The sequence below is a fragment of the Cricetulus griseus genome, chromosome 4, assembly GCF_003668045.3.
Source record: "Cricetulus griseus strain 17A/GY chromosome 4, alternate assembly CriGri-PICRH-1.0, whole genome shotgun sequence".
In the NCBI taxonomy this organism is placed as follows: Eukaryota; Metazoa; Chordata; class Mammalia; order Rodentia; family Cricetidae; genus Cricetulus; species Cricetulus griseus.
Genome location: NC_048597.1, coordinates 4165865 through 4189567, shown reverse-complemented (window position 1 = coordinate 4189567; position 23703 = coordinate 4165865). Strand labels below are relative to the sequence as shown.

The following is a 23703-nucleotide window of genomic DNA, read 5'->3' as shown; positions in this document are numbered from 1 at the left end:
CGCGACCGGTAAGGTTATGCATTCTTTCCTCCATGTGCCAGATTGCCCCTACCCCTTACTAGGACGGGACCTATTGACCAAATTAAAAGCTCAAATACACTTTGAGAGGTCAGAAGTCAAAGTCACAGGGCCAGAGGGAATTCCCCTTACCATCTTGACAATGTCCATAGAAGATGAATACAGACTCCATGAAAAGAGGACTAATTCGAACAATCAGGAAACCCTTGATCACTGGCTTGCGGAATTTCCCCAAGCCTGGGCTGAAACAGGAGGAATGGGCCTTGCCATCAACCAGGCCCCAATTATAGTAACCTTAAAAGCTGCCATCCTTCCTGCATCCGTCAGACAGTATCCAATGCCTAAAGAAGCCCGCGAAGGAATTCGGCCACATATTAAAAGGTTACTTGAACAAGGGATTCTGGTGCCCTGTAAATCTCCTTGGAATACACCTTTGTTGCCCGTCAGGAAGCCAGGAACCAATGACTATAGGCCAGTACAGGATCTGAGGGAGGTCAATAAAAGGATAGAGGACATACACCCTACTGTCCCCAACCCTTATAATTTGCTGAGCGGATTGCCACCCAACTATACCTGGTATACAGTCTTAGATCTTAAAGATGCCTTCTTCTGCCTCCGCCTGCATCCCACCAGCCAACCTATATTTGCCTTTGAATGGCAGGATGCCGACCTTGGAATCTCTGGGCAGCTAACTTGGACTAGGTTACCTCAAGGGTTTAAGAACAGCCCCACCCTTTTTGATGAAGCTTTACATCAGGATCTGGCAGGATTCCGGGTCCGGTACCCCGCGCTAATCCTCTTACAGTATGTAGATGACATCCTCCTGGCAGCCAAAACCAAGGAAGAATGCAAGGAAGGCACTCGAGCCCTCCTCCAGACTCTTGGGAGCCTAGGATACCGGGCATCCGCCAAGAAGGCCCAGATATGTCAGAAACAGGTGACCTATTTAGGATACAAGATAAAGGATGGACGGCGATGGCTAACGGAAGCCCGTATGCGAGCCATCTTAGACATTCCCACCCCACAAAATCCCCGCCAACTGAGAGAGTTCTTGGGAACGGCAGGCTTCTGCCGCCTATGGATCCCCGGGTTTGCCGAAATGGCGGCTCCCCTCTACCCCCTCACTCGGCCAGGGGTTGCTTTTAAATGGGAAGAGCCCCAAAAGAAAGCCTTCACCAACATCAAAAAGGCTCTCCTTGAATCACCAGCCCTGGGTCTACCGGACTTAGCTAAGCCATTTGAACTCTTTATAGATGAGAAAGGAGGCTATGCCAAGGGAGTCCTCACCCAAAAACTGGGGCCTTGGAGAAGGCCCACTGCATACCTCTCCAAGAAATTGGATCCTGTAGCATCGGGATGGCCACCCTGTCTCCGAATGATTGCCGCCATAGCCCTGCTAGTAAAAGATTCTTACAAGCTAACCTTGGGGCAGCCTTTGACCATACATGCCCCTCATGCGGTTGAGGCAGTCATCAGACAGCCTCCAGACAGATGGCTCACTAATGCCCGAATGACTCATTACCAGACTATGCTGTTGGACAAAGACCGGGTCCACTTTGGGCCTCTGGTGACTCTGAATCCAGCCACCTTGCTCCCTCTCCCAGGGGAGCCAGAGGCTCATAATTGCTTACAGGTACTGGCTGAGGCCCATGGGGCGAGACCCGACCTGACTGACCAGCCTCTACCCAGCCCGGACCACATCTGGTTCACGGATGGAAGCAGCTTTTTGCATCAAGGAAAACGAAGGGCGGGCGCAGCAGTCACCACAGAGAATCAGGTCGTCTGGGCTCAGGCACTCCCTCCCGGAACCTCTGCGCAGAGGGCAGAGCTCATTGCCCTCACGCAGGCTCTAAAATTGGCAGAAGGTAAGAGGCTCACCGTGTACACAGACAGTCGTTATGCCTTTGCCACTGCCCATATACATGGAGAAATTTACAGACGGAGGGGGCTGCTTACCTCCGAAGGGAAAGACATTAAGAATAAGGAGGAAATCCTCGCTCTCCTAAGAGCTCTTCATCTGCCCTCCGCCTTAAGTATCATACATTGCCCCGGACATCAAAAAGGGGATTCTCTTGAAGCCAGGGGCAATCGGAGGGCAGACTTGGCTGCCCGAGAGGCGGCCCTGACCACAGACACCACTAGCCTCCTGGCTCTGGAGCCCACCAACGACCGTCCCTCCCCCTCATGGGACTATGAACAAAGAGACATCCAAACCCTAGAGAAATTGGGAGCCACAAAGGAACCAAACGGGGATTGGACTTATGAAGGAAAGACTGTCATCCCCTACCGGGTAACCAAGTACCTAGTGACATTTTTACATAAGATGACACATCTGAGCTCCAAGAAGATGCGGGAGCTCCTCGAACGAGAAGAGGAATTCAATTTCCTTTTGGGGAAGAATGATATTCTAAAACAGGTAACTGAACAATGTGATGCGTGCGCCCGAGTCAACGCATCCAGACTGAAGCTTCCTCCTGGGAACCGGGTCAGAGGCTACCGGCCCGGAACACATTGGGAGATAGATTTCACTGAGATTAAACCAGGTAAATATGGATACAAGTATCTATTAGTTTTTGTAGACACCTTTTCAGGATGGGTTGAAGCCTTCCCTACTAAACATGAAACAGCCAAGATCGTTACTAAGAAATTGCTTGAAGAAATCTTTCCACGTTATGGGATGCCTCAGGTACTGGGAACAGATAATGGGCCCGCCTTCACCTCCCAGATAAGTCAGTCAGTGGCCACCTTGTTGGGGATTGATTGGAAATTACATTGTGCTTACAGACCCCAAAGTTCAGGACAGGTAGAAAGGATGAATAGAACAATCAAGGAGACTTTAACAAAATTGTCGCTTGCAACTGGCAGTAGAGACTGGGTCCTCCTACTCCCCCTAGCCCTCTATCGTGCTCGCAACACCCCTGGGCCACATGGGCTCACACCTTTTGAAATCCTGCATGGAGTACCTACTCCTATCATTAACTTTCTTGATCAAGATGTCTCAGATTTTGCTAACTCCCCTTCTCTCCAAGCTCATTTACAGGCACTACAATTAGTACAACGGGAGATTTGGAAACCCCTTGCTCAAGCTTATAAAGACCAGAGGGACCATCCCACCATCCCCCATTCCTACCAGATCGGGGACACCGTTTGGGTCCGGCGTCACCAGGCCAAGAACCTTGAACCCCACTGGAAGGGACCCTACATCGTTTTGCTTACCACTCCCACCGCACTCAAAGTAGACGGCATTGCCGCTTGGATACATGCTTCACATGTAAAGCCAGCCCGACCCACCGATTCAGCCACTACATCAGAATGGACCGCACACCGCACTCAAAATCCTTTAAAGATAAGACTCTCTCGTACACCCTCCTGTTGATTGGTTGTCTGTTTACCCCCCATGTAGCAACTAACCCCCACAGGGTTTATAATATCACCTGGAAAATAGCCAATCTAGGGACCGGGGAAATAGCCAACCTCAGCACTTATATAGGGACTCTACATGATGGGTTCCCTCCTCTCTATGTCGACCTATGTGACTTAGTAGGGTCTGATTGGGATCCCTCTGACCAGGAACCATTCCCAGGGTACGGATGCCACCACCCTGGGGGAAGGATAGGGACAAGAAGCAAGGATTTTTATGTTTGTCCTGGCCATAGACCAACTCATGACTGCGGGGGGCCACAGGAAGGGTACTGTGCAAGCTGGGGATGTGAAACCACAGGGGAGGCTTACTGGAAACCCTCTTCCTCTTGGGATTTCATCACTCTCAAACGGAGGGAGATCCCAGGGTACGCAGGGAAAGGACCATGGAGATGTGGGCAAAGAGCCTGCGGACCCTGTTATGATAGTGCCGGAGGGGGAGGTTTTCAAGGCGCCACCCCCGGAGGAAAATGCAACCCTCTCATCCTAAGGTTCACAGATGCTGGAAAAAGGACTACTTGGGATAGTCCTAAAGTCTGGGGACTCCGGCTGCACCGAGCAGGGAAAGATCCGGTGACCTTATTCTCCCTGTACAGACAAATTACTCCCCTAAGCCAACAATCAGTCGGGCCAAACACAGTAATAGCGGACCAGAGAGCCCCAACCCAATTCCAAGTCCCTGAACCCCCTACCGTTCCTAAAGCTATCACTCCTACCCCAGATGCTGTCATCTTCTCCCCCACCCCAGACGCCCTAAACATCGAGTTAACCAGAGACCCTCCAGGTACCGGAGATAGATTATTACAATTAATCCAAGGAGTTTACCAAGCCTTAAATTTTTCAGACCCCAACAAGACTCAGGAATGCTGGTTATGCCTAGTTTCCCGGCCCCCATATTATGAAGGCGTGGCAATACTGGGCAACTACTCCAACCAGACCTCAGCACCTACCAGTTGTGGAGCTGCTATGCAGCACAAGCTCACAATATCTGAGGTCTCAGGAAAGGGGCTATGCATAGGCAGGATCCCTCCCTCACATCAAGAATTATGTAACCAAGTAGAGCCATTATCTCAGGACAGCCGATACCTTGTTGCCCCTTATGGAACTTATTGGGCTTGCAGTACTGGGTTGACTCCCTGTGTCTCTACCACTGTTCTCAACACCACCATTGATTTTTGTATATTGATAGAACTTTGGCCCAAAGTCACATACCACCAACCTGAATATGTTTACAGCGTACTAGGGAAATCAACCCGATATAAGAGGGAGCCAATATCCCTTACCGTGGCCCTATTATTAGGAGGAATAACAGTGGGGGGCATAGCAGCCGGCATAGGGACCGGAACCGTTGCCCTACAGGGAATTAATCATTTTAAGCTTCTACAACAAGCCATGCACACGGATATCCAGGTCCTGGAAGAGTCAGTCAGTGCACTCGAGAAATCCTTAACATCACTCTCTGAGGTGGTCCTGCAGAACAGACGAGGATTAGATTTATTATTTTTACAGGAAGGGGGGCTATGTGCTGCCCTCAAGGAAGAATGCTGCTTTTATGCAGATCATACAGGAATAGTAAGGGACAGCATGGCCAAACTTAGGGAAAGGCTAAAACAGAGGCAACAGCTATTTGAGTCTCAACAAGGATGGTTCGAAGGATGGTTCGCTAAGTCCCCCTGGATCACTACTCTGGTATCTACTCTCATGGGACCTCTGATTATTCTATTATTAATCCTTATACTTGGTCCCTGCATTCTGAACAAGATAACTCAATTCATTAGAGAACGATTATCTGCCATACAAACCTTAGTTTTAACTCAACAATACCACCAGCTAAAGCAGATAGATCCAGAATATCCAGAGACCTCTGAATGAAAGATTCCATTCAGTAACAAGAGAAATGGGGGATGAAAGACCCCCACCCCCGGGCTGTAGCCTTTCTACTCTGGTCGGCAGCTGGCGGGGCGCGCGAATACATCCTTCCCTCCTTAGCACTTCCCTCCTTAGCACTTCCCTCCTTAGCACCCTCCCCGACCTTTTGATCTCTGCAGCTGCTGGCCCTCACTCCCCGCCCCACGCAAGGCCAACCCCCGCCGGATCGCTCGGTCCCAAGGCCAGCCATCTGGACCGGCAGGAGATAAGGCCATTTCGCCTGGCTATTAAACCTTGAGAAAATGCTGATTTGATGCTTTTCGCTTCTGTACTATGCCTGTTTTCCCTTATAAAAGGACCCTCCTTCCGGGGCTCGGGGCTTGGCAAAACAGAAGCTAAGCCCCGGATATCCGTGTTATTAATAAATCCTCTTGTTCTTACATCCAAAGTTCGTGGTTTCGCTGATTCCTGGGTGTGGGTCTTCTTCCACGAAAGAACCTCTCCGGGGGTCTTTCAATGCCAGACCACGCTAAGGCCTCACAGGAGGAGGACTGATATGGTGAGTTCATTAAGAATTTTTCAGATATGGACCTAGCTTGCACTCAGGGATTATCGATGATGGCTGCCTTACAGAAAATTCAGTTAAAAATAAGTTATTCCGACACAGAAAGCAAGGCACAGGGAGAAAGAAATGCACAGAGCCTTCTAGAGGTTGCTTTGGGCATTTTCAGAAAGAGCTCCAGGTCAGACAGAGTCCCAACAAAAGAAAGAATTAGGGATCAGGCTTATGCCCCAAATACAGCCGCAGATTCTTCAGCGGATAGTCGAGCTAAGGCCAAGGTCAGCCGTGGCAGCGGCCGCGGTCTGCCGGCCCTCAGCCAGCGGCTTGGTACCACCTCATGCAGGCGTCTGCGCAGGCTAGACAAAATGGCTGCCGGGGCGGCGGACAGCCTGCCTCCTCAGGATAACTTACAGCTTTGGGAGGTGCCGCCATGGTTGATGGCATATATATATATATATATATATATATAATATATATATATATTGATATATTGATACAGACAGACAGAAAGTGTTTTTGAGACTTATAGAAAAAGAAAAGGCAACATATTTAAGCTCAGAATTGTTCAAATTTTGGATGCTCATATTCCAATGATTAACTATAGCTACTATGTTAAAAATTTCAATTAGGGATTTTTCCTTTCAACAAACTGATCATAACCTAGGCAAAAGGAGAAATGTGAGACGTATGCAAGTTATGAATGAACGGTGTGGCCACACCTGGATGCATGATGTGATTGTGAATTTATGAATGAAAATGCCTAAATTGCCTTGGATATGATTAGGGAGATATTTACATTGCCTCAGATATTGTTTAAAAAATATCAAAATCACTTTAACATTGCCAAAAGGAGCATCCAGTCAGTCAGTCAATGTCTTAGCAGAAAAATTTTGATTTCAGCCCTAGGAGAGAGTCAATTAAAAAGTTAACAAAAGCCTATAAGCGATAGCTTAGAGGCATGAGGAATCTATGGATAATTCTGTAAAATTTGACAGATGAGAGGATACAGGTCTTACTGAATTTTTATGGTTAGAAAAGGAAATCCAGAAAATTAAAGTTGATACATGATTTTTTAAAATAGGGGATTTATAAAAAGCCTCAGGAAAAAGCCAACCTGTTAGATTCACAGCTTGAATGTGTCTTTCATATGCAAATTTAAGCCAGGTCAGCCAAGATGCAAATGAGGTCTTATCAGCTTGTCAGCTTCGAAGGTTAGATTAGAAAAGAATACTCAGAAACTTTAAATAAACCTGGAAAATTATTAAAAGTCATATGTTATATTCTAAAGAAATTAAGGCTTAATAGATAACAATTGGAAAAGATAGTTTAAAATCTTTAAATAAAATTTTTAGAAATTGTTATAAAATATTCATTGGTTAAGTACCTTTTTTGGGACATCTAATGATGATTTAAATCCTTTAAGTAAAATTCTATAAGGAGATAATGATCCAGATATACCCAAACAACTAACTAAGAAGGTAGACAAGTTCTATAATTTGAGGAGGCGATTCAGCATCAGATATATTGACTATACAAAACCATGGGAAACTTATGTACTCCCTACAAAGCATAGTCCGACTTCTGGTTTATGGCAGAAGGAACCATTACTATGGTTATGCCTACCCGTTTTACCAGCCTAAATATTTTAAGCCCTTATTTTAAAGCATTAGCCTACATTGTACAGAAATGCCATATAGATTTTAAAAAGTATTTTAGGAGAAAACCAAGTATGATACCTGTCTCCTACTCTAAGCAACAGTTTAATTGGTGGTTCCAGAACAATTGAGTCATAGGCGATTGCCTTTGCTCAATTTTCAGGAAGAACTGATAATCAGTTTCTAGCTCATGGACTGTTACAATTTGCACTATACATCCTTTTGTATTTCCAAAATTATAAAATACAGTACTATAAAAATATGTTATGTTAATTTTACCAATAGTCTATTGGGAGAGTTACTCACATAGGTTTTTAATAGAAAGAAATAGATAAAACTGACAGCTCTGGCTTCAGCTTAAATAATCAAACTACAAGATGTTACAATGGTCTTTTAAATTCTGGTAAATAATTCATTTAATTTGTATACTGACAGCCACTATGTATTTAAGGCTTATAAAGTAACAAAAACAGTCCCATACACAGGATATGGTAATAGCCAAATCAAAATGTTATTTGAGCAAATTCAAAATGATATTCACCTAAGAATTATGTTTATGGGTCACACGGGAAACCTATTAAATAGGTCTTTCCCTGGTTACTGGCCAAATGGAATGAATTATCTGATTAACAAAATCAGTTGATTTGCCTTAAATAAAAAAAGCTCGACAGACTTATAACTTTTCTTCATCATAATAGCAAGTCTAAGTAAGAAATTAGGCTTAACCAGAGAGACTGCTGGTCAAATCATCAAACAATATGGAAAATGTCCACAATATGGCTATGGCTAATTTAAGGATAAATCTCAAGGCCTGCTCCCCAACCATTTATGACGAATGGATATGCCTCACATTACAGTGTTTGGCAAGTTAAAAATGTGCCACTCCACAAACAGGAGAAGCCACCAGGCATGTTATAAGTCACTGTTTAAGATGTTTTGCTTACATGGGAATGCCAAAAGTTATAAAAACAGATAATGAGTCTGGATATACTAGCAAAGCTTTCCAGCAATTTTGTGCTTAATTCCCGAGACCGCTGTTACCGGAACAGCCCATATGGCCTAGTCCCGCCCAATGCGCGTGGACCTGCCTGCCGAACCCGGGCTAGTGGCAGGGACGGCTGGGCCTTTGGACCTTTGGGGAACGCAGCATGCTGCTGACTTGGGGAAGTAAAGCGCCTGCCTCCATGCTTTTATAGCGCCGATGAGACATGAGGCGAGCCCGCAGCTCGGGCAGCGGCGGCTCCTGAGCCGGCGGGACGCACAGGCCAGGCATTGGTGGTGCAGGCCTTTAATCCCAGCACTCAGGAGGCTGAGACAGGAGTTCTAGGCTGTAATGCGCTATGTCCGCACTAAGTTCAGCATCAATATGGTGACCTCCAGAGAGCAGGCGACCACCAGGTTGCCTAAGGAGGAGGAGTTCTATACCATGCATTGTCTGTGCTAAATTTCCTCATGTGTGATGCTACAGAAAAATCAGCCTCAGATCGCCTCTGACATCCATGAACGGCTCAAAATTATGCTCAAGCTTTATGGAAAGATCCCCTAACTCACAAATGGCACGGACCAGATCCGGTCCTCATTTGGGGAAAACGACATGCATATATTTTTGATACTCAGGCCAAATATGCTAGATGGTTGCCTAAATGCCTTCTTAATCCACCCAGGGAAAGCACCTGAGGAGCCTTCTAATTCTGCTTAATTTTAGATAAAAGATGCTGTCTTTCTGGCTACTTGCAAGTTTATCACCTTCAATTGCCATTGCTGCTGGAAGCCCTTATCAGATCTACAGCTACACCTGGATGATCGTCAACCGAGCCAACTGATGCTGCCAACGCCTTCACAACTATTGCAACCACCCCTTCCTATTTCCCCCTGATAGTTGACTTATGTGCTTTAGCCTTAGGGGCCTCTCCAGACTAGGGAACCCCTGACCATTTTTCCCCCAGGACCTCCCTCTTCCACTGACCTTATTTTATCCTTAATTAACCCTACTGTTCAGGCCCCTCATCAAGCCAGCCACTCCCTTATAGAGGACTCTTGGTCTGCTATTCTTCCACCCCTCCCTTTTCTGACGGAATTGCAGGCATTTAATTCCTACCTTGCCTGTTCTACTAGATTGATTACTTAAACTGTCACCTTTACCTTTTCAAAAACTAACCAGATTCATTCTCAGATTCATCCTCAAAAACCGGTTTTGGTCCATTACCATCGCCTAGCGGCATTAGATTCTGAGCTGCCTGACAATAACCCTCCCCCCAGTCCTAAAGGACTGGATTTTTCAGGCCTTGAACATCAAACCTCCCGATTTCATTGGCCTTGGAGCCGTCCATGACGGGAAATATCGTGGTGCCACAAGCCAGATGCCGACCCTTCCCAACGGCTGTAGCGTCCTCCATGACGGGTTTAGCGTGAGACTGACCCCCAGATGCCCACTCCAAAGCACTCCCGAGCTGCTAGCCTTATGAAGGGTCATCGGAGTGCTGGGGACAGGTGCATCTCACGTAGCCTAAGACAGAGGCACTACCCCTCACTGTCATATAAATGACAATATCATAAAACATAGGGTCCTGGATGCGGGTGCCCATCACGTAGCCTAAGCCAGACGCTCCATTTTATTATACTTAGTAGGGGGAGATGTCAGAAGCCAGCCTTGGCGACCCCATACCTAGTTAGACGCCAGAAAGTCTGGCATATCACAGGAGATTCCGGATATCTGCCTGAGAAGCAACTAACACCTATCCCCTCCCCCATTTCCTTAGTGAGTGCCTGAGATAAACACAGGAGATTCAGGACACCTGCCTGAGAACAATTAACTCATCCCTCCCCCCACCTCCTTTTTCTCTGCTCCTCCCTTCTCTTTAAAAAGCTCCTTGGTTTCAATAAAGTTGGCCTTGACAATGGAATCTGCTTGGTCCCTCTCCTTCTTTCTGGCCCATTATTTGTAGGCGTGATCCACCTCGAACTCACGAATTACCGGAGCCCCGCGGGCCGGGGCAACAGTCTGCTGTAAAGAGAGGCTTCCTCCATGACAGGTGGTGGCTACCCTTAGATCTAAGGATTTGGAGGCAGCAACCACAGATGAGAAGAACACTCACTGTTTATCTTTCTGGGCCTGGGTTACCGCATTCAATAAGATCTTTGCTAGGTCCATCCATTTACCTGAAATTTTGTGACTTCATTTTTCTGCACAACTGAAAATAGAATCCCCTTGAGCACACAAACCACATTTTCACCACCCATCTGTCTGTTGAAGAACATTTAGGTTGTTTCCGTTTCCTGGCTCTGGTGAAAAGAGCAGCAATGAACACGGCCGATTGTGTCTATTGAGTCCTTTGGACATATGCCAAGCTCAGTCATATGGTAGATTCGGGTTTTAGGTTTTTGAAGATTCTCCACACTGATGTCCAGAGTAAACGATCAACTTGCCTTCCTACCAGCAGTGAATGAGAGAATCTGTTTCTACACAGCCTCACCCGTACTTGTTGCCAGGGGATCTGTTGACGTTAGTCATTCTGACTGGGGTGAGATGAAATCTCACAGCTCTTTAGTTTGGTTTTCCCCGAGTGCTAAGGAAGACGTGTTTGCAGGCCCCTCGGGTTTAGGTCACTAGTCCTGTCAGTTGCATGAGCTCTTTAAAGACTAGTCAAATGCTGCTCTCCAGGCGTGCATTAAACAGCTAAGGCTTGCCTGGAACTCACCAGGTAGCCGAGGCCTGCCTCAAACTCAAAGAGAGGGGCCTGCTCCTGCCTCATGGGGGCTGGGTTGAAAGGCTTCCGCCACCATGCCTGGCCTCATGTCTTCATCTTACTTTTTTTATTATTATTATTATTTATTATGTAAACAACATTCTGCTTCCATGTTATCCCTGCACACCAGAAGAGGGCACAAGATCTCATTACGGATGATTGTGAGCCATGTGGTTCCTGGAAATTGAACTCAGGACCTCTGGAAGAACAGCTGGTGCTCTTAACCACTGAGCCATCTCTCCAGCCCCTCTCTCCAGCCCCATCTTAGTTTTATTATTCTCCTTCTTCAAATGTAATTGTTTTTCCTCATCTGCCATTCCTTTCCATAGAAAGGTAAGGTAAAGCACAAACAGTGAAGCCCAAACACAGATGTGTTTTCAGAAATGACACAGTCACTGCAGAACCATCCCCGGACCTCACCCCACCCATGCCTTCCACAGGCCCTCACCCCACCCATTCCTTCCACAGAACCTCACCTCACCCATGCCTTCCACAGGACCTCACCCCACCCATGCCTTCCACAGGCCCTCACCCCACCCATGCCTTCCACAGGCCCTCACCCCACCCGTGCCTTCCACAGGACCTCACCCCACCCATGCCTTCCACAGGACTCTCACCTGGAAAGCAGGCAGGCACTAAGCCTGTGTCGTCAAACTTTCTACCTTTCAGCCATCTTCTCAGTTCTATGAATTCGGGTCGGTGGCTCTCATTCACTGTCAGGAGAGGCAGGGACACACCAGGGTTAACATCACTGTGTCAGTGGGCCAGCACTGCAAAGGCATAGATCTGATGAAGTACATCACACAGACAGATGGCAAAGGGAGTAAATCTCACTAAAGATGAAAATGGCACATGCTGGGCGGGAAAGCCATTGCCATGTGATTATTTCAATGCATGCACAAAATCATCGGATAAAATCTAACATCAGTCTGGTGAAGACAGAGAGAAACGTCCATACCCAGATAAATAACATAGTAACAAAAACCCCTGGGGGACAGGGGACAGTGTCTGCCCCACATTGGCAGTCCTACGTTCCATTCCCGGCATGGTAGATAAGGCAGCATCCACCAGGCTGGCTAAGGACCACACCAAAGTACATCACACCACCAATTGAAGACGCTTTATATTCAGAGAGAGAACAGAGCAAAATGACAGACAAACAGGAGCAGAAACCCAGGGAAGAGCCAGAGGGGAGAAAGTAGAAACAATGAGTAAAATCCATTCGTCCTCTCACTGGTGTAAGGACACCATTAAAACGTCTTCTTTATGAACGACTCTCTGAGCAATGTTCTGAGGAACACTATGTGAGCGGGCCTTCTCCACACAGGGCCTCTTTCCAGTCCCGTACCTCCTCTTGAGTCAGAACTTCGTCTTCGCCATCTGACTCTCCCTGTCCTTCCTCTTCGCTGCTGCATTTTAAAACCAGAGCCTGGGTCGTGCTCAACCTAAAACAAGGAGAGCGGAAGCTTTACTCTCTGGTGGATGAGAATTAAAGACCTTGGTAGCTTTGAAGATACAGATACATATTTTGGTGAATGTTTTCATTTTTAAGAAATACCTTTCTTAAAAGTTTTGTACACCAAACTTTTTACTAAGTGCTAAATCAGGGATCCCTGCAGTAACAAATACCCATAATGGGCCCTTCAGAGCAGTGGTTCTTTGGGCCACGACCCCCACAGAGGTCCTATATCATATGTCCTGTACATCAGATACTTACAGTACAATTCATAAGATTAGCAAAATTACAGTCATGATGTAGCAGTGAAATAACTTTATGGTTGGGGGGGGTCACCACAGCATGAGGAGCAAGGGCAGCAGCATTAGGAAGGCTGAGAACCACTGCTCTAAAAAGAGGAAACAAAACCATTTGGAGGCCTAACTGACTGAATTCTCCCAGCTGATTTCCTAGACATAGCCTTTGGTGACTTTGACAGTTCAGTGCTAGTCAACATTTACTACAGTGCCACTTGACAGTTCTTAAGAACACACAGGGACTGGAGATATCATTCAGTGCATAAGTGCACAGTACACACACACGATGCACAGGCCAAGCATCCATACACATAAAATAATAATAAATACAAAAAGAATACACAGTTATGAGGTGCCCATCGGAGGCCGTCTTAGAAAAAATAAACCCCCAGCAGTGGGAACTGGATTTTTAGACTCTAGGATCTAGAAATAAATATAATTAAATTACAGAGGAAATGAAAACCAACACAGAGCACAAGCCAGAGATGACCAGATGAGCAAATATGACTACTGTATTTCTGCATTAGTCCCTGAAGAGCCAAAAGGGAAAACTCCAGGGAACACAGACCACAGGGTGGGGACCAGCTGTAGGAATTAACAGAAATAAATGCATGCATTTTTGGAAAATGTATCCGCTAAGATGAGAAACCGTGCAAGAAATCGTGAGTAAAAAAAAATAAAGTTGAAAATCTTTTTAAATTAGAAGATCCCTGGGGTGGGGGGCAGCTGGAGAGATGGCTCGGTGGTTAAGAGCCCTTGCTGCTCCTGCAGAAAAGCAGGGTTCAGTCCCAGGGGTTCTGATGTGCTGGCCTCCCTAAGCAAGGCACGCACGTGGTGCTCAGATGTGTGGGTAAAACACCTCTACACATAAGATAAAATACACCCGTTTGGGGGCCTGCCTCTGAGCAAAAAGAATGCTCTGACCCTACAACAAAACGAGCTGAAAGCATTCTCAAAAAGTGAGCTTTTTCTGCCCTGCACCGTCCAGCTGAATACGAAAGTGGCATGACTTCAGCGAGTCTCACATGTCTGACATGTACCTTACCAATGTAAATGATTTTAAAATCAACCTCTTAAAAAGAAGAAAAGAAACGCCAGGGCACAAGCGGGCCTGCAGCAAAGCCGCGCAGGCAGCTTTAGTCATCTACGCGGGCGGGGACACTTGCTCTTACCAGTCTGGAGGCAGCCGGTGCGCAGATGCCGGTGCACACGGAAGTGCAGTCCCACCGCAGCCCCGTTCCCCCGCGCCCCGCTTCCCACCAGCACGCTTGGCGCCCGGCGCCTACGCAGTGTTCCAGCCGGAGAGTCCGGCTGCGGGCAGGCGCGGGGAATGGGGGAGGCGGAGAACTCGGGGAGGCCAACCGGACCCCGGACCCCGCTGCCGTTTCCCTGCCAGCCCCGGAGCCCTGTGAGCCGCGCTCACGGACCACACGCCAAGATGGGAAGGAAGCGGCTGCGCCTGCGTCCCGGCCGCGCGCATGCGCGGTTCCCCGGGGTTCCACCACCCTCCTCGCTCGCAGGCTCGCACGCTCACACACGTGCGGACAGGGCTCCCAGCCCGCACTCCAGAGCCAGCGGGGGAGTCTTCCTCACCTTGCCCTTTCTCCCTCCGACCTCCTGCCCCCTCCACCAGGCTGGCGTACCTGCCAGGACCCAGCGTACCACCGTGCCCAGCACCCTATCCCCACCTGTCCCAAGAAGGTTACTGGAGTCGTGATGCTGTGCCCAGATTCCGGGACCCCAAAAGAACCCGCCAACAAGGAGACGACTCGCCGAAAGGTTTCTTTATTGACTCGAGGATACCAGCTGCAGCAAGGACCCCATTCGTTCCGGAACAAATGGAGTCCCCCAGTTTCGACTGAAGTGTTTTTTTAAGGGAAAATTGTAGGGCTGGAAGCCCCAAGATTATAAAACTTCCGTGGTTACACAGGACAGGGCAATGGTTGTATGCTTCAGACAAGGTGCAATTAAGCAGGATGCTGCAGATGAAATGAGTTTGTTAATTGTCTCCTGGGCTGGAGACTTCTACATCTGATAACCATCTGATCCTCTTTGGACCACAGGAATGTGGACACCATTTTAGGGTGTGATATCTGGTCTAAGGGCTTGAGTCCTGTGGACCTTTTTTTAACCTTGTCTGCTGGGCTGCCTTTTGGGAACTCAAGAGTTTTCTTTCTGGGCTTTGGAGTCTGGGTTTTAGACTGTTATTAATTTTCTCCTTTCAGTTACAGTCAACGTATAAGGAATTAAAGTAAGAATTAAGCATACAGGGAGACATAAAGATGAGAATTTAGCTGTCCTCACACAGCAAGCAGCAAGCTTTATTCAATCCCAGAGAAATAGTGTTTCTACTTCTCATCAGGGCACAGGACTTGGTCAGTCAAGGAGCAGAGGTCCAGAGGAGACACATCACATGCTTTAGGCTGCGATTTTTGTGGCTAAGGATGCAGAAGCTGTTAGACCCTGGAAAACTCAGGCCTCCGGGGTCTCAGCCCAGGACCTCGGTCACCCCAATCACCAGGCAGATTCGAAAGCTTGATGCAAACAGCATGAGGCTTTATTGTTGTTTAACGAGCTAACCCCATGTTAGCTCAGGTCTTTCACTCACCTGCCATGGCAGATGGCTAGAAAAGACAGCTCGAAGGGGCTGCATAGAGATCTTGTAGGGCAGCATAAGGGGAGTGTCTAGGGGTAAGCACAGGCTCACGATTGGTGTGCCTCCAGGCTTGGAAGGCTTGCCCTGTGTTGATTAGCCAATTGGTTGTTATGGCCCATAGGCCCTCCCAGGGTGGTTGCTATGCTCTGCGCATCATTGCTGTGCACTTGTCCGTATAGCACACCCAGAGCCGTAAAGCATAGCGCCACCAGCTAACTTCTGATTGGTTCCTTGCCACGAGGCAGGCACCTAACCTCTAGTGACCAAGACAAGGTCAGAAAAGCATGAGTTACTGTCATGGCTGCCGGAAGGGGCAGGCGTCTGACCTTAGTGACTAAGACAAGGTCAGACAAATACATGTTCGGCTGTTATGGCTGCCGAAATGGGGAGCTGGTCCCTTCAAAGGGAGGAAAGGAGCTTGCTAAGGGCACAATGAGGGAGTTAGCCATTTTGACTTTACAGGGTCTGTTGTCTCTTTTTTTCAACCTCTGGATGACTGGAGTATCAGTATCAGCTGCTTCTTGATTTGTTCGATCTCCAAATAGCTGTTTGCGTCCAATTTCAGTGTCTGGGCATTTTGGGGGGCAGGGGGGATTCCAGACCCTTTTTATATATGAAGGATGGGGCACGGGACTTCTGTTTGTCTACTTCTTGTTGACGGGGGCATCGTTTTACAGGTTTCTCAGTTCGGTATAACTGTAAAAGAAATACTGTTTTTTACTTTGAATTCCGTGATGGACTAATGATCCAAAATAAATTTGTTTGTTTGTTTTGTTTTGTTTTTAAGTTTAAAAGACAAGGCAAAAACATAAGGACATGGTGGAACAGTGCAGGAGGAGCAGGGTGACAGGGGCCAGGAGCCCACCCAGAGATGAGGCTGTGGTTGGGTTGATAGTATCTGCTCCCTAAGCTGCTGAGTCCCATAATGAACCATCTCTGAATTGTTGGCATGAAAACGGCATTGTTCTGGAGGAGAATGTAGATCCCTCTGTAGGATGCAATAAGGAGTTCCACCACAACCATGATGGCCATCTTGAATGGCATTGATCTGACTTCAAATATCTTCAATGCATTCAGGCAGTTTTTAATACAACGTTCAAATAATAAACCTAACATGATAGGGAACATCCTGCCACGGTTCCCAGAAGGGGAGAGTAGAAAGGAGAATTCCTCTACGGTGGACCTGAATCATTGATGATGCTATTCTGCAGCAGGACAGCCTTGAAGGTTCCTTATACGCCATGAGCAATCACAGTGTAGCCCTTGTAACCAACTAATCCAGTGTACATCCTTCTAAAACTGGCTCGCTCTGACACAAGAAAGTATCCAGAGGTGTTGAAATTGCAGAGCAACTATTCACTGTGGTAAGAGACAGCCACAAACTTCTAACTTATCCTGAGTGAGAAAACAGTGGCCAAAGATCTTGCACTGTGTGACTTCACCTATGTAACATTGCTGATCAGTGAGGAGCAATGCTAAAGTGTTTCCTCAAGGGACAGCAACAAGGAGGAACCACTAAGGTGGGGTGTCTTGACTATAATAGATACACATCTAAAATTCCAATGAGACCATGTAGATGAAAGGACGTCACTATGAACACAGAAGAAAAATCTGAATAGGAAGGAAGATTGTCTTATTGTCGATATAGGGTATTTTACTATGATTTTCTAAATGTATATAATTTCTGACTTATTTCTTAAAATTCCAAGAGATTCTCCAGTTATTGCCACAAAATTTTGAAGGGACAGGTGCTGGACACATGGTTGGGCATTAAAGAGCACTGGGTACTCTATGCCCAGTACCAGCATGGTGGCTAAAAACATGTACCTCTGCAGGTCTTTGGATCTGATGACTAGTGACCTCTTCTGGCCTCCAATGGCACCAGACATTTACATGATAAACGGGCATACATGGAGGCAGAATACACACACACACAAACACACGAGAGTGACTTCTCTGTTCAAGTGTCTGTGTGTGAGTGTGTGAGTGTGTGTGTGTGTGTGTGCGCGCACAAGCACCCACCTCTCCAAACACCACTGCAAACCTTCAGAGGGATCACAACAACTTGTTGGTCTGACTTCCTTCATCCCAATTTTACGTGGACTCCAAGAATTGAACTTAGGTTGCTGAGTGCTCCAGGCACTGTCCTCACCTACTGAGTCATCCTATCCTTGCCTGTGCTTTTCATGATTAGTAAGACTTCCTAAACAACTCACTAGAAGCCTGCCTTGAAATGGCAGTTTACATGCAATCCTTATGAGACAACAGACGCTTTTGTCGTGGGAATGTCTCATATCTGTCTCCTTATTTCACTGTATTTCCAATCATACCGCCCCACATGCAGATTGTGGTCAGTGCAACTCAAATGTCTTACTTTAATTTAAATGACCACCTGTGGCAATTACCAACCTACCAAAAACTAACAGAATAAAACTTTATCTTCAGATCCCGATTTCCAGGGAGTTAGGAAGCACTGAGGATTTGTTCCCCTCCTGAACCAACTATTAACTTTGTGAGCTCAGAGCATCATGTAAATGTGAAAGGGAACTAAGGTGTGACTCCAAGTGCTATTTTGAGTACAAAGGAGCAGGTTCCCTGAAGGCCCTGGCCTCTGTGCTCACCTCAGTGCTCACATCCAGGTAAGGTAAAGCACTAGGAAATTTGTAAACAGACAACCCATGTGGTTAGTAAGGATTGCTTCCTGCCCAAGGATTAACCAACACCTTTGCTTTAGCATCCTAAGTGGGAAACCCCAAATGAATTCCCATCCCTAATCCTTCTCACCAGTTTATCCTACAACTCTAGATCCTTTGACTTAATGGGCCAGGAGTTATTTTTCTAGACACCAAAAAGACTAAGGACAAAGATCCAATCTCCAAGTTGGGGAGGGAAAACAGTGCAACATTGATAAAAGCACAGAGGAAGATTCACTCACACGGGCAAGGTCAATGTCTGATTTCCGGGTGCACAGCTGCAGCAGCCTCTCTGCAGACTTCTCCTGCAGTCTCGCCTGGCTGTGGCTTCCAAAACTCCTTGAGGAAAAAAGCCAGAGATGCCCATGAGCCGACCCAGCCATTTTTCTAGCTGGATTTTAACTTTCAACACGCTTTGCTTGTTCTGAGACTGCAAAGGAACTGGCCTGTTTCTTTTATTGAAAAGATTTATGCAACTAAGACATATACTGTGAAGATGAGCCATCACCCGATATTATACACCATTAAGACAAGAGGACAGTTACAGAGAGTAAAGCATGCAAAAACCAGTCCCCAACTTGCCACGCCCTCCTGGAAGCCCAGTCAGTTGATGCTCATGGCACTGGGGGGATGCCCGCATACTAAACCCTGGTGTCCTTAGAAAAACCCTGTTAGGAGTGGCTCTCCTCCTGCGCCAGGAACCTCAGGATTCGTGCTCTGTAACCGCCTCCCTGTGAACACCCAGCCATGCCGTCCTGCAGCCGCGTGGCGCTGGTGACTGGGGCTAACAAGGGCATCAGCTTCGCCATCACGCGTGAGCTGTGTCGCAAGTTCTCGGGGGACGTGGTGCTCACCGCGCGGGACGAGGCGCGGGGCAAGGCGGCTGTGCAGCAGCTGCAGGCAGAGGGCCTGAGTCCCCGCTTCCACCAGCTGGACATCGACGACCTGCAGAGCATCCGCGCCCTGCGCGACTTTCTGCTCAAGGAGTATGGGGGGCTCGACGTGCTGATCAACAATGCGGGCATCGCCTTCAAGAGTAAGACTTGGGGTGCAGAGAGGGGAGGCGACTTCCCCAGAGCCTGGTGCCAGGCTGGGCTGCCCCTCCCTGGGGAGCACCACTAGGGCAGGGCTCTCTGCCTTGGGAGTCTAGAACAGGTCCCCTGGGAGAAGCAGGACAGGGTGGGGGCTGCAGGCAAAGCAGAGCCCGCCTGGTCCTTGTGAATCCACATAGGACGAGTTGCCACCATTTCCTGGCTTCCCTCCCCAGCTGTGGAGTCACTGGTCTTGGGGATACTTGAGTAGAACCCTCAAATCATAGTGACATAAACAAGAAATTGTGTGGAGAGAAAGGGCAGAGCAGGAAAGAGGCGGTAAACGTTCAGATCCTGATGCACAGGGCCTCTGTCAGCCTCCCCCAGTGGTTCTGTCTTTCAAAGTCAATCCAACGTTATCAGACTGGCCTTGGGGCAGTGCTCTCACTAGACTCCTGGCAGTGGGTTTCTAACAAGTCAATCCTTCTCTTTCTGCCCTGCAAGATGCTGACCCAACTCCCTTCCACATTCAAGCAGAAGTGACAATGAAAACAAACTTTTTTGGTACCCAAGATGTCTGCACCGAGCTACTCCCTCTAATAAAACCCCAAGGTGAGTCTGGTGGGTGGCTTCCAGGCCGCTCCTCTTCCTCTGTGCCAGGACTGGCACCTGTGTCTCTCACATTAGGGGCTGTGGTTCTGCACTTTGGGTGTCAATTCTTCTGTGGCCCCTGATTCTCTCTTTGCACTGCTAACTCCTCACTCACCATCCTCTCAGCTTCCAAGGTCTGGTTGTTCCACACCCTCACACTTGAGGGGATTTCAGATTCCATTCCTATCTAAAACATAGCGCACACCTGCTGCCACCATCTTGTCACAATGCCTGTCCCCACAAGGCCTCAGGTTATGTCCACTGAGTGCTTCCCTCAGCTCGGCTGCACAGCAGGTCTCAGCTGTCCAACTGCACAGAGCACACCCACCAGGAGACCTTCTTTCTTAAGCGTTCTCTTTTACTCCATTTCTGTCTCACAACTCTTCCCTCCCAAAGATCCTTCAGGTGACAGCACGAGCCTTTAGCATGGTTCAGAAGACTGTAATGTCACCTGTCTTCCCTCCAGGCTCATGTTAGCTCTCCTTCAACATGTTCTTGTACTGAAAAACAAACTGTGACTTTACTTTTATCATGAATTGCTAACACCAGATGTTAAGATAAGGTGTGTTGTTATTGTTTGGGGGGGTATTTTTTGTTTTTTGTTTTTTATTTTTGGAGAGAGGGTTCTCTGTGACTTTGGAAGCTGTCCTGGAATTAGCTCTTGTAGACCAGGCTGGTCTCGAACTCACAGAGATCCACCTGCCTCTGCCTCCTGAGTGCTGGGATTAAAGGCGTGCACCACCAACACCGGGCAGAAGATAAAGTGTGTTGATGGAGTTTCTGTTGCACCTGTTTTGCAGCAGTTTAGACCCAAAGAAACAACCAGGTTTATATTAACTGTAAACTGTTTGGATGTTGGCTCAGGCTCCCTCTTGGCTAGCTCTCTCAATTATTAACTCATTTCTGTTAATCTGTGTATCTCCATGTGGTTTTGGCTTACTAGAAAATGCTTAATATCCTGTCTTCCTGGTAGCTACAGAGTGTCTCCCATGTGGCTGTCTTCTCTCTGCCTTAATTTTCCCAGCATTGTCCTTGTCTGGCGCCCCACATATACTGCCTGCCTGGCCAATATGTCTTTTAATGAGCCAATAAGAGAAACATATATTCACAGCATATAGGCAGTGCATCCCCCATCAAGCGTGTGAACTGGCTCTTATTCAATACACACCTGCAATGACAAGCCAGCCACATTAGGAATGTGAGGTTCTGGTTTAGAGTTGAGTAAGTATAGCTCCTCTGATCTCTTGTCCTTCTCTCCTGTCTAATCCTCTGAATCTCTAGAAACTCTAAGGGTAGCTGTTTCCATGTCACCTCGCTTCTCTCCTCACCCAAACCTTAAAGGAAAGAACACAGTTTCTTAGGCTGCCTCAGTAGTCCTGTTTTGTGCATCCCTCTCTCAGATGTGAAATCTCAACACCCTTCTCCATATGCCTCTCTACAATGCCATTTGTGGTATGTTTTAGGCAGAGTGGTGAATGTATCAAGCATGGAGAGTCGCAGGGCGCTGAAGCCTGCAGCCCGGAGCTACAGCAGAAGTTTCGAAGTGACACCATCACAGAGGAGGAACTGGCGGAACTCATGAACAAGTTTGTGGAAGACACAAAGAAAGGGATGCATGAGAAGGAAGGATGGCCTAATAGTGCTTATGGGGTGACCAAGATTGGGGTGACAGTCCTGTCCAGAATCCATGCCCGGGAACTCAGCCAGCAGAGGAGAGCAGATAAGATCCTCCTCAATGCCTGTAGCCCAGGGTGGGTGAGAACAGACATGACAGGACCAAATGCCCCCAAGAGCCCAGAAGAAGGAGCAGAGACACCCGTATTAGGGTTAGGGTTAGGGTTATGGTTATGGTTAGGGTTAGGGTTAGGGCCCTTTTGCCCCCAGATGCAGAGGGGCTTCATGGGCAGTTTGTTCAGGAGAAAAAAGTAGAACAATGGTGAACTCAACTCTTCCCCTCTCCCCACAGCACCCTCTCCCTAGCTGTAACCTGTCTTGGTGAGGACTGTGGACATTTATAATCTGCTGACACAATATACTAATTTAACTCTCATTAATTAGGTGAGTCATTGACCCTTGTGATTCTATGAAATACTTTATGATTCTGTCTGTGATACAGGATAAGAAACAGTAAATTCTCTAAATAAATAAATAAATAACTGGTTCTTTAAGCCAGGTGTTTTTCTATAAATTTGGGGGGTTACCTTAAGTGTTGAGTGTGTTGGCGAGGGTGATGGAAGTGTACTACATGCTTTTAGTGCTTGTGAAGACCAGAAGACGGCATCTGTCCCTGGACCTGGAGTGAAGATGCTGTGAGGTCTCTACCAGAGCAGCAAGGGCTCCTCACTGCTGACCCATCAGTCCAGTCTCATTTGCAGATTCTTATCCACGCAAAATTGGCTTCATCGCTGCAGGTTAATGAGGGCAAAAGTGGGGTGAAGGGAAAGCACAGTGTAACTCCAGTCAGCGAAGAACCAAATAGCCAGGTCAGTGCAGGTGACTCTGTGGCACCTGCAGGCTGTATGTAGCAGATGTGTCCTTGGGTGACAGGCAGGACACACTGGAAAGCCTGAGTCAAGGACAGCTCTACCATTCAACACACAGCTCTCAGGTTCTCCAAAGGAATAAAGGATCATTTGTTCTGCAACCATTGAGTGACCATGACCTGGTCACACAGACTTAGGGACCCCTAGTTCCAACAGAAAAGCAGTTTCATAAAGCTTCTATATCTTTCTCTGTTCTATGAAGTTTTACAGAACAAAGTAAGTTTTAAATCAAGACAACTTCAAAATGCATTGGTAGGAAGATCAGAGAAATGGGTACAATGAGATGGGGAGCCATGTTATAGCCCAAGATGCTGTCTGATGACATCCATAGCTCTTGGATTAGGGGAAGTTAGTGTTCTACTGAATTAAATCAATGTCTTCCTATCTCCATCATCAGCATCATGAGGTGTTTCTTCAGAGTGGGGTAAGGAATGCCCATTGCAGACCCTAAACCTAGCCCAGGATAAAGCACTCAGCCTCTGAACCTGCTCAATCCAGAGTCTCCACACTACTGAAATTCCTCTCAGTCCTCCAGTCTCTGCAAACACAGACTCCTCCCTGGAGTTCTGATCCCAGCAGGCACAGCTTCTCTCCAGGAACTTTCTTCACAGTTCCCCCATTGGCCAAGCATCACATTTTGTGCATCAGGGGCCACGTGTTGAATGTTCTGAGGTCCTGCCCTCATGCCTGTGAACCAGGATTAGCATGTGATGTATGTGAGGCTTGAGCAGTGGACAGGAGAGAGCATCTTTAGGAGACAGGAACACTGGTAAACCCAGGAAGCATCACGGGCATCATATCGAAACAACTAGCCACTATGATCTTCAGCTGAATTGTTATCTTTTACACCTCTGTATCTGTCTTTACATTTATATGGGACATAGATTACCAAATTAAATGGTTAGAATACAATTTGGCCTAATGAATTGAAAATTACAGATGAAACCAATGTCTAAAATAACTAAACTTTACATGATTGGCTACATAGCTCCTTGTATATTTACAGTTATTTGTATATGTTGAATTTTACTTTGTTTTAAAGGCTTAGAAATGGAACTATCAATGCAATTACCATGATATTGTCTGTCTTCTTTCTTTCTAAAATAT

General features: G+C 47.2%; 1 protein-coding gene and 1 pseudogene across 7 annotated transcripts in view; one reads left to right on the top strand and one right to left on the bottom strand.

Annotated features, from left to right (window-relative positions):
• The window catches only part of Setd4 (SET domain containing 4), a 136885-nt gene that overhangs the window by 30359 nt on the left and 82823 nt on the right, over nucleotides 1-23703 (bottom strand). For 2 of the 7 annotated variants that reach the window (XR_004769822.1, XM_027415627.2), the window contains exons 1-3: nucleotides 14195-14325; nucleotides 12619-12715; nucleotides 11888-11983 (exon numbers count right to left, since the gene is read on the bottom strand). Coding sequence is in view for 3 of the 7 variants with exons in the window: in XM_027415627.2 (XP_027271428.1) it covers nucleotides 11888-11983; nucleotides 12619-12685 (163 nt within the window). In the remaining 4 variants the exon portion in view is untranslated. Of the gene's footprint in view, nucleotides 1-11887; nucleotides 12041-12618; nucleotides 12716-14194; nucleotides 14326-23703 lie in introns of those variants that run through there. The other 5 variants (XM_035444296.1, XM_035444297.1, XM_035444298.1 and 2 more) reach the window with 4 other exon arrangements.
• LOC100752869 lies at nucleotides 19119-22578 on the top strand (annotated as a pseudogene).